This window comes from Lutjanus erythropterus, chromosome 15 (genome assembly GCF_056507025.1).
Source record: "Lutjanus erythropterus isolate fLutEry1 chromosome 15, fLutEry1.hap2, whole genome shotgun sequence".
Lineage (NCBI taxonomy): Eukaryota > Metazoa > Chordata > Actinopteri > Lutjaniformes > Lutjanidae > Lutjanus > Lutjanus erythropterus.
The window spans coordinates 20,241,243-20,253,772 of record NC_139331.1 but is presented as its reverse complement, the minus strand read 5'-3'; the positions used below and the strand labels follow the sequence as shown (position 1 = coordinate 20,253,772).

The following is a 12,530-nucleotide window of genomic DNA, read 5'->3' as shown; positions in this document are numbered from 1 at the left end:
AAGATTTTCAGTGATAAAAACTGGAGGAAAGCAGCAAATCTTTACACTGGAGAAACCAAAACAAGTTTATGGTTGGTATTTTCCAAATAGCAGCTGATCAGGAGCCTGTACTGCAGAGCAAGTTCAACATACCCAGGATATATGTTTGTTATCTGCCTTCACTAAACCCAACAAAAAGAAACTGATATCATCGTGTGTCACAGTGGACATCATCATATGCCAATTTGGTGAACTAGCGGTAGTGTTCAGCAAGTTACCATGGTGATGAACCTGGTAAGAGGTGAACCACTGTTGTGGGACTGAAAGTACCGGTTTAAACCTGAAGTTACCTCGCTAACCCCATATCCTCCCTCATAGTTACAGGGCCCAGTTTTCAACTGATCGACTGATAGACTCATCACTTAAGCTCTCGTTCCAGCTACGATCTTCAGATCTCACCAAGATATCAGGGTCTTCCATATGAACTGAGCCCACGTACCAGAGTTTATTTAGTGGAGTACAGTTTGATTCAGAGTCATATCGGAAACAGCCTGTTTTTCACACAGCTCGGTGACACGTCTGAGGCTACAAGTCGAACTATGCACTTAAAACAGTGTCAGCCAAGAGCAGAGAGGGGATTTAAGTCTGTTTGGACGACAAGCAGGAATGAAGAATCTGCTTCGCTCTCTCTTTCATTTTTCTTCATTCCCTTCTTTCTTCTTATTCACACACACCCCTCCTCCTCCTCCTCCTCCTCCTCCTCCTCCTCCTCCTCCTCCTCCTCCTCCTCCTCCACCACCTCCTCCTCCTCTCTTTCCCTTTCTGTCTTCTGGTGGTTTGACACAAGTTTCGCTCATCCTCACTGGCAGCTGTTGCCATGGTTGTGTCAGCGCCTGCGAACTACCTGGGATGGTATTTCCATGGACACAGATCAGGATGGCACTGGGCTCTGAGGTGTAGGAGGGAGGCAGTTCACTGGTGTCAGCAGTTCTGTGTGTTGGAGACAGACTGACGGAGACAGAGCAGCAGCAGCAGCAGCAGGAGGAGGAGGAGGAGGAGGAGGAAGAAGAAGAAGAGGAGGAGGATTAGGGTCTGGGAAGATATTAAACAGAGAGGAGCAGGAGCCGGAAGAAGAGTGAACATGAGAGTGAGCAGTGTTTGACTGTAGCCACTGTTGAAGGGTGATTTCTAACTTTTAACACGGAGTCGTTCAGCTTAGATCCACGAACAACAACAACAAAACAAGAGGAATGAACCGAGGCACCCCGGGGAAGACACACACTAAATCCTGCAGCTGGTCCATTAACACTGAAGTGGACATGATAACATTTGAATGACGTGATTAGACAGGTTTTCCTGCACTTCACGATGAATCACAAATTATGGCCTAAATGAGAAAGTGACTGTTTAATGCATCATCCTGTTTTCATTGGTGCCCAGGAAGAACTGCAGTGTTTTCGGCTCATACTCACACTGATATTTGAGACTAATACAGACCCGACAACAGTGTATCAACTCTGAAATAAAATTATTAGAAATATTTTTTAACTGTAGCTGTAATTTGCTTCACTGCAGTTTAGTTTTCATCTGCCAACATACAGAATATACAGACGCCAATATGTCAGGCCAGATTATATATCAGTCAGGTTCTAGTTTATATTCTAAAATTAACAAAATAAAATCGTCGATGGCCGATGTATTCATCCGTGCGCCCAACCCAAATAGACGTTCTTGAGATCACAATTAGCGATAGATCAATTAATCGGTCGGCTGATGAGGTGGTATTTTGAGATAATCAGTATCAGTTGATCCCTGCGTTCGTGATGCTGATAAATAGTAAATGTCTGCAGAGACATCGGTGGGCAGATTTGTCAGCGTGGCAGCTGTGGGACGATGTTAGCGCTCCCCCCCTGTCATTTTTAATGCATTCTGCTGTAAACGTTGCTTAAATTTCCTCACCATCGTCTTTTCTGAATGTCAACGTGTTTCACCTGAATGACGGCAGATCGAATCTAAAACTATTTATGTTATAATGTACAGAATAATGCAGTTGAATGACATCACTTTACCTTGTTCTCCCATAAACAGCAGTCAGTGAAATTTACAGCATAACTCAGTATGAAATTCCATCAAAAACATGTTACTGGCTAAGATAATCATGTATATTGGATTTTATAATTATATATGACTCTTCTTTGTTGTGATATCAGCCATCAGCTTTTCGCTGTCGTAATCGGCTATTGAAAAACCCGTCTCAGTCGACCACCAATCACAATACTTCATCATATGACAGACCTGTTAACACTGCTTGTTCTTGGTAAAGAATGGCCGATCTCAATTAGAGGCCAAATCATTTCAGTTTATCATATTTTTTTCTGCTTTCATTTGTTTACTTTGCGTCTGTATTTAGCTTTCTATTTTGATTCAGCAGGTCTATTTATTTGTTCCTTTGCTTTTTCCTTGCCGTTTCTTTGTCTGGTCTGTTTCTTGTGCTGCACCAACTAATTAACCCCACTGGGTTCATTCAAGTGTTGTTTTATTATTGATTATTAGATTATAGACTGACTTCAATACAAGACTGAATCTCTGAAGTCATACAGATATAATATCTACAGTTTCTGATGGCAGTACATTGACAAAAATTCTTTACTTAACCTTTTCAGGGCTCCTTAAATTTATTTTTAAATAATTATCACCTAGATATGTGCTGACTGCGACAATTTACAGTTAATTAAACTCAGCCCAACCCCACCTGTTGCTTTGTGATGGTCAATTAAGTTTGGTTGAAGGTTGAATAGCTACAAAATACAAAATACAAATACAACAAGCTTTCACATTAAAGCATTTGTGTACTGATCAAAACTTCACAATGTATGCACAGAAATATGGATAAAGAGTTGTGAAATGTATCCATAATAACCTCAGGAACAGGATCTTCATGGGAAACAAGCTGACAAATGTTTTTTTCTGCAGGAGTCTAGAGAAGAAAACTTTCTTCGGGGTTAAATTGAGAGGTGACAACGCAAAAAGATTGGAAATCACTGCTTTAAAATATAGATATGCTTTAATTAGCTTTATGAAGACGTATTAGATAGATGGTAATGTTTCATAAATGACTGTGATGATTGTCAGCACATGTCAGGTGTTAGCTGAAAAGCATCATCATGTCCACCTGATTGGATCTTGATTCTTGTCACTAATGGTTCCCAGGTTTCTTATTCAGCAGTGAGCAGCTCAGGATATCAGTATCGTGTGATCTTTGTGAGATAACAGCAGTCTTGTGAGTTCGGTTAAAGATTTCGATTTCTCGTCCATCAAATCCAGGTTTTACTCGCCCTGATTGTTCCCTGTGAGGGTGAAAATCAGTCCATCTCACTGATAACAGACACCCATGTGGCCCAACATAAAGGCATCCACTCCCTCAGCCGTCACATAAAGCTGACATTCCCACTCCCCTCTCTTATCCGTCTGCCTCGCAGTCATTGTAACCTCTATAATGCTTCTATTCATAAATCATCTTTTCTCTGCCTGTTTGACAGCGGGGATTTGGCCTGCAGACTAAAAGCCCTCCTGCTGCCTCTCCTTCTTGACCCCCGTCACTTCCCGTACACCCAAGCAATCAAGGACAACTGCAGATGGCGCTGAGCGTCCCGCCTGAAGGGCAGAGTGTCTTTAATTTAATGTGCAGGGACCAGAGGAACAAAACGAGAGGCTGCGACTGGCTGTCAGGGCTCCTGCTGACCGTCCATCTGTGTGTGACACACTGACAGTCTGCTCTGTTTGTGACTCTGCACCTTAAAAAAGTCACACTGTGCAGCATCAGTTTGCTTTGATTTAAACAAGTGCAAATAAGGTGTCCGTAAATACTGCATCAGTTGTTAACCTTGTTGGTTATTAATTAGTTTTCTTTTAACAGTATTTTCCTCCACGGTTGGCTGTGTGGTCACTGTGAAGCTTCAGGCTGCAAACTCATCAGTTTTCTGACTAAGGCCCTGTCCCCACCCACATGAGTATTTTTAAAAACAGCTTTTTTTTTTAAGCGTTTCTATGCGTTTGAGCCTTTTGTCCACACACAAACAGCATTTAAGGTCACTAAGAAAGAGCTTTTTGAAAAAGTGAAGATGGTTTAAAAACTCCCTTTTTAGCGTTGTAGATGGGGAAATCGTTTTTATTCTCGTAACGTCCAAGTGTCTGTCATTGTCTCCTTTGTTTGACATAAATGTGCTGTTATCTCCATGGTTACTCTGTTCACAAGAGGGGATGTTTTGTCAAAGACGAGGAATGAAGAGAAAACTTCATGGAAGTTGTTGTCCATAATGGTTTCATTCTTAGGAATCAAATTTTGCCGTATTATTTAGCGTTAGCCTCACCAGCTAAATTACTGTCTTTGTGTTAGCGTTTGTTAGCGTTTAGTTGTGCTGCTTGATACAAACATAATGTAAGAATACAAATTCACATGCAGTTTAAAGAGCAGCCCAACTAAAAAGACTACCTGTGTGTGAAGGCTGTAGGCATTAACTCAGAGTTTGTGTTATGATACTGTGAAATATTTGAGATCAATGTTGTATTGTCTAACATAAAATTAGAAAGACACAAAAAAGCTTTGACAGTACAATAATGGAAAAGATCCACAAAACCAGGCCTGCGACTACTCAGCCTGTTTTTAGACCAAATGTGCGTAAAGAATCATATGAGCCTGTAGGAGACTCTTTCATACTTTATGTGCATTATTGAAATTCAGTATTTAACAGTAAATATGAAGCTGCAGCTTGGAAGAGTTAAGTATTGTAGAAAATAAATATTTGGGGCATTTTTGCATGTATTTGACAGGTGATAGTAGAGACCTTGGACTGCAGCCGTGTCTACAGCCACCGGGAAGCCCACAAAAAACAATTTAACAAGTAGTGGGAGTTTCAGTCCTAATTGTAAAATTCACTGACCTTTTCAAGGCTTTGTTGCCCCAGGCCTGTGTTAATAATTCAGTACAGTGTTGCCATAATTCAGTTTATTTATGCAATTCTGTCATCATTTTGAGCTCAGACCTGTGTCTCTTTTGTAGATGCATGACACCAGTCTGCATCCAACCAGAAAATTTGTTTCCAGGGGAGGAAAAATATAATTAAATAAAATGAGAGGAAAAATAAATAGCTTGTGCTTTCAGGGGAACTTATTTGCTGTAAGTGTTGACAAACAATAGTGAATTCATTTGCTGAGTTCTTTTGTGCAGTTTCTATGTTGGTTACCTGGCAACCTGTCGGTGACGTCAGAATTCCTCCCAGCAACAAACACATGTATCGATCAATCAAGGTCAGTGATTTGTCACTTCACAGCAGTCTTGCAAAATAAAATGTAAGCTGGATCCCTTTCGTGTTGCACACAGAACAAATATACAAAGGACTGCACATATTTTTTTACATACTTTTTAAGTTTTTAAATAGTTTCTCCTAATTGCTCTATGCAATGTATTTTTCTATTCTTGAATGTGAGTATCTGTAATGTGAACCATTTCTCCTCGGGGATCAATGAAGTATTACTGATTCTTAGGTTGCTGCTAGACATTAACACAGACGCCTCTGTCTGTGTGCAACAAGCAGGAGAGCAAATAGTTTTGACCGCAGTAAAAATTTTGTTTTTGAAAGGTTAAAAGCCAACAAATATGTATTGAAGCCAAATATTTTGTTATATAAAACATATTGTGAATTTTGGAGATGATTAGATTTATACTAAATAAATTTTGAGTTCTGGACTCTAACAACACTCCATAGTTATAGGAAATATTGGGATCATACAGGTGTGAAACAGTCCATCCATGCAGCGACCACAAGAATATCACACAACAAATAGTAGAATACTGATAATATTAGTATAGCTTAATCTTTATCTGCAACTGTGCAGCAATACCAGGTTTAAACAGAATAAATAGGCATGCACATGCAAAAAAAAAAAAAAAAGCTGTGCAGCACTTTAGATTTTGAATGTCAGTGTTGTGAATGAAGGCATGGAGGCACTGCGAGGGGGAGGCAATGGGGCAAATATGATTTCTGTAGGGGAAATAAACAAGAGTTTCCTGATGCTGTCATTGTTGACCTTTATTTCACTAAAACTCAGCTTGAATCCTTTTTATCAGTTGCTTCCTCAATTATAGTCAATGACTGATTAAAAAATGTGGGGCGGTGTAAACTTTTTTTTGGCTACTTGATGGGAGGATGTTAGAAAAATCTTGGGAACCACTGAGTTAATGTTGTGTTAATGTTCATGTTAATGTTAGCAAGATGTTAACCAACTATCTTGTTACTCTGCATCAATCATTAGCCAGCTAGTTGTCTACTTAAGCTAACATTAGCTACCTTAAGAAAGTTGACCGAGGTACCAGGTTTTCTCAACTGTTATTGGTGCACAAAGCAAAAAGCAGCGGGACATAAGAAGGGTCAATTCTCCTCCCTTGTTAGCTCTAAGAAAGGACCGGCTAACTGTTAGCGTCATGTATTATATATCAACCATTTCTTCCCGCTGTGTTTGAACAAAGATAACCTCTCTCCACTTCATCTAAAATTATTCACAACCACCCTGTTATTCCACCCAAAATGACACACTCCTGCTATGTTGTGGTGAAAACCACATCCACAACATGAGGAGTTTTAATAGTGGTGCTTCACACCTGACACTGTGCGGCCGTGCTGAGTGGTTGTATTGGATGTTGTGTTTTGACTCAGCGCTCCTCATACAGAGTCTCCCCTCTGTGCCTCACTCATACTACACAAGTTTCATCTGGACATTTTCTCATTTTCTTCATAATAACAGCTAACAGCTCTGCTAACTTTCTTTACCTGATGGTGTGTGTGTGTGTGTGTGTGTGTGTGTGTGTGTGTGTGTGTGTGTGTGTGTGTGTGTGTGTGTGTGTGTGTGTGTGTGGCACTGCCGCTGTTTGTGCTTATTTATAATACAACCTCAGTTCCTTTGTCGTTACAAGAGCCCTCAGCCACTTGATGTTTTGGAAGCAGAGTGGCATCACATGCTCGCCCTGCTTTAGCTCTCATACCGATCAACAGTTTACACAAAGCGATTGACCGCTTTCCAAAGAAACGCCGGTTTAGCATCTCAGACATTTTAGGTGTGAATTCCGCTCGCTTGGCTGCTACATGAGTGTCGCAGCCGTTTCAATCACACACAGCCTGGAGTTGTCTTTGTATATGAGAGGAATAAGAGGATAAGTGTTGTTTTGAGTTGAACTAAAACAGACTGTCTGGTTTCCAGCAGCAGTCCTGTAGGGAGTTGACTGAAGCAGTTATATGTCAAACTCTGTCTCTGTCTCTCTCTCTCTCAGGAGATTCCTTCACTCAATTCCGGTTTTCAGAAGAAAAAGACTGGGGGATGGACTCATTTGCAGCAAGTCAGGTAAATCCATATTTTACTCGTTCTCCCACTCTGCATCGCTTCTGTCTTTATGGATCCGTGAAGTAGACATTACATCTGGACTGAAAATGCACAGCAGTTAGAAAGCAGAGAGAGCTGATGATCTGTATTACTGTTTCAGACTTTCATTATCCTTAAAACCATTGTTGATTATTGCGCTTTGAAAAACTCAAGGCAAATATAACTACAGGGTTTGTTTTATTTGAGTGAACACACTGACATCAACAAGGACGTGATGCCATTTCAAATTGTTGTAAGGTTTTCAATATAAGACTTGGTGAAATTATTTCATTTTGTGTATCAGTACTTTTTGAACATTTCCAGCACTTTTTTAACAAAATCTAATAATACTGATAATACTGGTCAATATAATCTTAATGTTAAATTTTCACACTGTTTCATCTTTGACAGTTTGATCCAAACCAAACGTACAGATGTGAAACCTCCCCCAGACCACAGTTGGGACCAAACAGCTGACCCTCGGTCCAATGAAAAAAGAGGTCTTGGTCTGGATCAAAGTGAACCATGGTTTGGTTGGTTCGGTGTGAAAAAATGGGAAAAAATGCAACAGAAAAGAGACACAAAATTAAAACTAGTCGCAATTTAAGTTGGTGCTGTCGGTAGTACTATGGTGCTCATACTATTATAGTGACAACAAAATTAATCTGTCTACATTCATTCAAACTGTGATCCATTTGCCTCTACTATCACATAAATTGTTTAGCTGAACCTGGTGTTATCTGTGTGGAAGAGTTTAAATAAAATGAAGCAGCAGTATCGTATAACTTAGTCATGTAGACTATTTGTTTCAGTTTGAATGTGATGTTTTTTTAGATGGATGAGTTTAGCAAAGTGTATCCATTAACAGATAGTAATACATTAAAGGTATTAAAAGCGGGATTGAGCTTCTCTGACTGTGACAGAAGGCTACCTGCTGAATTAAGAACACACCACACATCAGGAGCACATCTGTCTCCCTGTAATTGCAGTTATAGGGAGCTGTAGCTCACATAGGTGGTGATAAGACATAGTGTGTAGTTCTTTAATGTGTTCATATAAGTACAATGTGAAACCACAACTAACCAGATCAAATTTATACTCGGTTCGGACGTTCAGGTATGAAAAGGACCTTCGTTATCTTTCATCATGTCTGTTGGTTGCTGGGTCCAGCACTTTGGTCCAGATTCAATAATTATTAACGGCCATTTACACCGAGCAAGAGAACGATAACTGTAATGACAATATGAGCATCCACACTGCTGAATGATAAAGTTGTGTAAACCGCAGCACCAAGCACACGCTTCATGCTCCAGCTGTGTCAGCGACTGAGGAAAATGGATATTGATGACCTGTTACTGCTGTTTGTTGCTCAGACAAACAACAACAAAACAAGAAGGATATGGATTCACAAAGTTCTTCAAAGACGAGAGGAGTAAAGAGACTCTAACACTCTGTTATGAGAGCTGTTGTCTTTTAAAGACACATTTAATTCAGTTTATCAGTAGGGACCAAACAAACCGAACCAGGGCGCAACATTAATTTATTTGTCCCTCAGCCAAATGGCTGATGAATGTTCACATTTTACCAACCATTTCTTTACCATTGTCTTTTTGGTTGGTGCTGATTTTGGTGTCTGATCAGCTTCAAAGACCTTTTGGCAAAATGACATTTTCCAGTGAGTAATTTGTAGCCTAATAATATGTTATACAAACATTTAATCAAACATTTAAGTTGTAGGCTATAACCTGTAAATTCAGGTGCCTTTTGATTGGCTGTCAGTGTTTCTTTATCAAATCACTCTGACAGCGATCCATACAATATTGTACGCCACTGTCATTGTCGTTCTAGTTGTGGTGTGAACAGCGTTTAGATGTGTGTACTTTAAGGGTTTGATACTTGCATATCATATTTACTATGGAATTGACCACCATAGAAGTAGCACTGACCTTCCTGACGAGATGATTGCAAAGATGTGGTACTTGATCATTTTGTCATAAACTTCTCTATAATCTTGAAATTGATAGTAGCCTTTAAATGTGTCATCATGACTCTGTGAGCACTCGTCTGTGGATATAAAGCAGTTGCATCAAACAGATTATATAACAGCCTTGAACTCTTTCTACTTCTTGTGTACAGTCAGAGCTGCAATGTGTTGTTTCACTTGTGTGCAAGTACAAAAGAGTACTGACCTCCACTAGCAGGCTACTTAGAACGATTACAAAAGATTTAACATGTTGTACTCAAGACTTTGACGAGGAGTTTTCACAACCTGGGATGCAGAATAGATCTCCCAGTGCCTCAGTTATATTTTGAATTATATCCTGATGAAGGTTTCTCTAAATTCTGGGTATTATTTTCAGTTCTGAAAACACGCACATTTAGATTGTGGCTACAGACACTTTTAGGATTTGTTTTCCTGTTTTCCTCTCTAGATGTCTGCAGTGTTTGTGGACCTCCCCGCGCTCGCCCAGAGCCTCCAACAAGTGCCGCTCCACCAGAGACTCAACCTGGAGGCTGAGCTGGTTCAGGTAGGCTGTTTGACTGCAGGATTTGAATGTTTATAATCTCGCTGTGAGCCATGTTGGAGTCATTTTTCCACTTTCCGCTTCAGGTGTCGACACCAGTAGAGCTGCCTGCTGTGACCCTCGCACCTAAACAGGAGACGCCCAAAGCGGCCACATTCACTCCTCCGCCTGCGGCTTTGAAAGTCGTCAGCACCAACCAGAAAGTCCCTGTGGCTGCAAACCCCGTGTTGGCGTCAGACTCGAAGGTTTCCTCGAGCGCCGCGGAGCCATCGGTGGAAGATGATGGTGGTGATGATGATGAGCTGGACCAGCTGCTCAGTTTGCAGAAACCAGTCTCGGGTGTCACGGACGAGGACAGCGTGGTTCCAGACAAATGTGAGTTCGAGCTCACTCTTATATTTCTCACCAATTTAAAAGAGTAGTGCAACATTTTTAGAAATACGCTTTAGTTTTTTGTTGAAGAGTTAGCTGTAGCTTCATGTAGGGTTGTTATTTTCATTTGTCAATTAATCTGTTCACGATTTCCTTGAATAATTGATTAGTTGTTTGGTCTATAAAATGTCATAAAAATTGTCAGTCAAAGTTTCCAAAATCCCAAGATGACGTCCTTAAATGTCTTCATTTGTACACAAACCAGATAAATTCAGTTTACTGTCATGAGGTAAAGAAACAATGAAATATTCACTTTTAAGAGGATGAAATTAGAGAATTTACTTAAAAAAAAAATATATATATATATATATATATTCATAATCAATTAATCATTGCAGAATTAGCTTCATGTTTGCCACTCAGATACGTAACTATTCCTTTGACTAACAGCTGCTTATCATAAAGACTGGAAATAAGGGGAAGAAGCTAGCCAAACAATCTGCCTACCAGCTCATCAAAATTAACTCTATAACATATTGTATTCATTTGTTTAATTTGTACTAGTGCTTAAAATAATTGCCCTCTGTTTTGAGTCATTTTTTGAGAGAAAATGTCCAATTTATCTGATTTCAGCTTCTCAAATGTTAATATTTTCTGTTTTCTTGAGTCCTGTCTGACAGTAAACTGAATATACTTGGGTTTTGGACGCAACAAGGACATCGCTTTGGCCTTTAGGAAACACTAATTGACATTTTTCACAATTTCCTGACATTTTATGGACCAAAAACTATCTATCAATCATGAAAATCATCAACAGATTTCTTGGCTCTGAGCTGTTGCCAGGTAACCAGTGGAGACCCTACAAGTTATTGAGCCTGGCCAAGAAACAGAAAAGCTCTTTTAACATTTAATCAGCAGGGGAAATTAGTAACAGTTTAGTTAACATTAGTGTAAATAACATTTGGACATACAGAAATGTCAATTCAAGATATGTGTAAAAAAAAAATTAGGTTACAAAATCTATTTTCACTGATATCTTTGATTTCTCGTAGGTATAAGTAATTAATTTTTCACTAATGACCACTGAAGATTTGAAAAACTACTGTGACCAGTGGAAATGTAATTTCACATTTCAGATGTGACAGAGTAAAATTTTTTCTGTAGATCAACGGATGCATCAGGTGCATAAGAGAAGACCATGAGTCGACAACAGAAAGCAAAATGACTCCTGTACTGTCCTCTGCGCTGGCAATCAAAGATTTAACAACAACGGTTCGGTACAACGGCTTCATCGGATGATTTAATTATTTTTTATTTATGAAAAATAACCTGATTATGTCGATGTACCGAACCGTTGTTATTAAATATTTGATTGCAAGCACAAAAGACAGTGTGCGGTCGACCTTCTACTTTCCATTGACGATACTACAACAACAGTCTGTAATTTAAAATTTAATTCTGACTAATTATAAAAGGAATTATAGGTGGTACAAATTTCACTAGTTACACTTGGATTCTAATTCTAGATATCTGATATTACATTCTTACTTGTACAATTTCAAACCAACATTAGTTAAGAATTAAATTGCTGTTAAGAATTAACATTTTGATTAGTCAGAATGAGTTCTAGATATCAAAATGCACCAAATATAAGCAGGTTCCAAACTTACAACGGAAAGAGTCAAAGTTTTTTCCTGTTATGTGTTCTTTTAATCTGCAGTGTGTGAGGAAGTGAAGGAGGAGGTACCAGAGGTGACAGAGGAGAAGATGGAGGAGTTGAAAGACAAAGACTTCAAACTTCCCAAGTCTGCCTCCATTAAGAAGGAAGTGACAGAGGAGGACCTGGAGGACTGGCTGGACAGCATGATCTCCTGACCTCCAAGGACGGACTTAAAGACAGGAGAGACGTGCAACGGAAACTGGACTTCAGTTTCAAAATCTCTACTTCAGCTTGCGTCTTTTTAAAAAAAAAGGTATCAAACTTAAAACTTTAAAAGTCAATTATGAAGTTTACATGCTGGACAGACATTGTAAAGGACTGATAGTTGTAATTTTTCCTCCACTTCTTCCCTTTCAAAAAGTGGTGGTCAGGTTACGTGTCTACCTGGTTTCTGGGGTTGAATGAGACGGGACAGTACATCTTGAACGTTTGTGAGAATGTGTCATGATGTTCTCTCTGTACTCCGTGTTCTTTGCGAGACTGTGAAAGTTACACACCACAGGGAGTGTCACCGCTGAGCT

The 12,530-nt window shown here is 39.5% G+C and overlaps 1 protein-coding gene across 1 annotated transcript in view; it reads left to right on the top strand.

Annotated features, from left to right (window-relative positions):
* aven (apoptosis, caspase activation inhibitor) overlaps positions 1–12,522 on the top strand; it is a 49,711-nt gene extending 37,189 nt beyond the window's left edge. Inside the window, exons 3-6 of the mRNA XM_084738174.1 lie at positions 7,304–7,374; positions 9,825–9,920; positions 10,004–10,292; positions 12,010–12,522. Coding sequence (XP_084594300.1) covers positions 7,304–7,374; positions 9,825–9,920; positions 10,004–10,292; positions 12,010–12,164 — 611 coding nt within the window. The 3' untranslated portion in view covers positions 12,165–12,522. The remainder of the gene's footprint in view (positions 1–7,303; positions 7,375–9,824; positions 9,921–10,003; positions 10,293–12,009) is intronic.
* The last annotated feature ends 8 nt before the right edge of the window (positions 12,523–12,530 follow it).